At 44.7% G+C, this 1,733-nt stretch overlaps 1 protein-coding gene across 1 annotated transcript; it reads right to left on the minus strand.

Annotated features, from left to right (window-relative positions):
* Positions 1-6: 6 nt before the first annotated feature.
* Positions 7-1,731, minus strand: LOC111785151 (cation/calcium exchanger 2-like). The gene has a single exon (XM_023665612.1). It carries the CDS (start codon positions 1,729-1,731, stop codon positions 34-36), a length of 1,698 nt encoding a protein of 565 aa, XP_023521380.1. The 3' UTR covers positions 7-33.
* Between the last annotated feature and the right edge of the window lie 2 nt (positions 1,732-1,733).

The following is a 1,733-nucleotide window of genomic DNA, read 5'->3' on the forward strand; positions in this document are numbered from 1 at the left end:
TGTGGTAGTAAGAGTTGAGTGTCAAAAATGGTTCTAATGGGAAGACCCAAGAGCTTGCAACACTCTTAAGAGCAAAGAGGTCAAATAGATAGCCAGAAGGCCTCCTCCCAACACTGCATCAACCCTCATCTCTCTCCTTGGCAAACTTACAAGCGCCCATAGCAGCCCTCCTACCAACAGCCCCAATGTCTCCATCACGTACGGGTCAGCCGGGATGGCCACCGGCTCAGGATACTTCTTCCATGAAGCGCTGACAAGGGACATCCCAAGGCCGAACAGCGTACTGAAGATGGGGCCGGCGTAGCAGCCGGAGATGGCTATTTGGGCGCCTCGCTGCCCGCCGTTCAAGGACACGGTCACATTGGAAACTAAATCCCCAAGAGAGTTTCCCCAAGCCAGGAAGGTCAGTCCTAGAATTGAAGGGCTTATGCCCATTATGTAGCCAAGTGAAACCAATAGCCCTACCAGTTCCTGAGCTATAATATAACTCCATGTTAAACTCATGGTGAACCCAGCTGCAAGCCATGGGAACAGCCACTTCTTTGGTGGGCTTGAATTCTCAGTTGTCACAAATGCAACAATTCCAAAACTAACTCCGACCAGCAAGGCGACGATGCAGATGATTACGTTCGACCGAGACATATCGATCTGGTGGTGAAATGCCCATAGAAAAGCTAAGAGAATGGGAGCTAATGTCACTGAAGCAACTGCATACAATCTACACCAGTTTTCTTCAGCAATAGTGGGAATTGTCAGCCTTCTAGGCAAGTAAAGAGGAATCTCAAGAAGGCGAAGGAAAAAAACACAAGAAGGCGAAAAACTAGGACAAAAACAGACATCGTATACGTCGATTCTAACACCGTCGTCGTTGTCGTCATCGTCATTTTGGCCCTCAGACTCATCCTTTGGTGGCTCTTTCAAAAGGGGTTGGAAAATATCCCTCCTCAAACTCAGCCATTGGGCATGGGAGACATAAACAACCAAAACATAAACAAGATACATGGAAGAAAAGGCAAGGGAACCCCACAGATTGATATGTCCATGAAGCAATATAAAAAAAACAGACAAAAGAACCAAGAGGAAGAACAAAACATCTCTAATGAAGGCAACCCTATTAACCTTAATCCGTCGAAAACGCAGCAAAATGCTTATGATTCCGACAACGACGCAGGTAACAAACGAGGCTCCACCAAGAACAGTATTCAAGCCAATATCAGTAGTTCCATCTCCCATGAAAGCAACAAGGCTGGAAAAAACATCAGGTGCGCCATTCCCCAAAGAAAGCAGAGTAACACCAGCAATTGTTGGGGATAGATTCAACAATTTCGACAAACTCTCAAGGGAAGAGCAAAAGTATTCAGAAGCAGTGTTACCCAAAAGATAGAACAACACAAGAAGCCACAGAAACAACAGAGTATAGCCCAGAATGCTAAAACTTCCATACTGACAATAGAAAACATAAAGATAATCTATATAGCCTTGGGTGTTACAAGGGTTGTTGGATTTAAGAACAGAGCACTTAGCTTCAAAGTCAGGTAGACCAATAAAATTCCGGCAATCTTCCTGAGCAGTGCCATGGAGTTTTCTGAAGCTCTTGTTAAGAACACGGAATTGGGTTTCTTCTGGATAGTGAAATCGAATCGCTAAAAAAGCACAAGCCAGTGAGAGAAACGAGAGATTCAAGAAAATAACAAAACCCTTCTGTTTGAAGAGAGAAACTAAGAAACCCATTA

The sequence above is a fragment of the Cucurbita pepo genome, unplaced genomic scaffold, assembly GCF_002806865.2.
Source record: "Cucurbita pepo subsp. pepo cultivar mu-cu-16 unplaced genomic scaffold, ASM280686v2 Cp4.1_scaffold000388, whole genome shotgun sequence".
Classification (NCBI taxonomy): domain Eukaryota; kingdom Viridiplantae; phylum Streptophyta; class Magnoliopsida; order Cucurbitales; family Cucurbitaceae; genus Cucurbita; species Cucurbita pepo.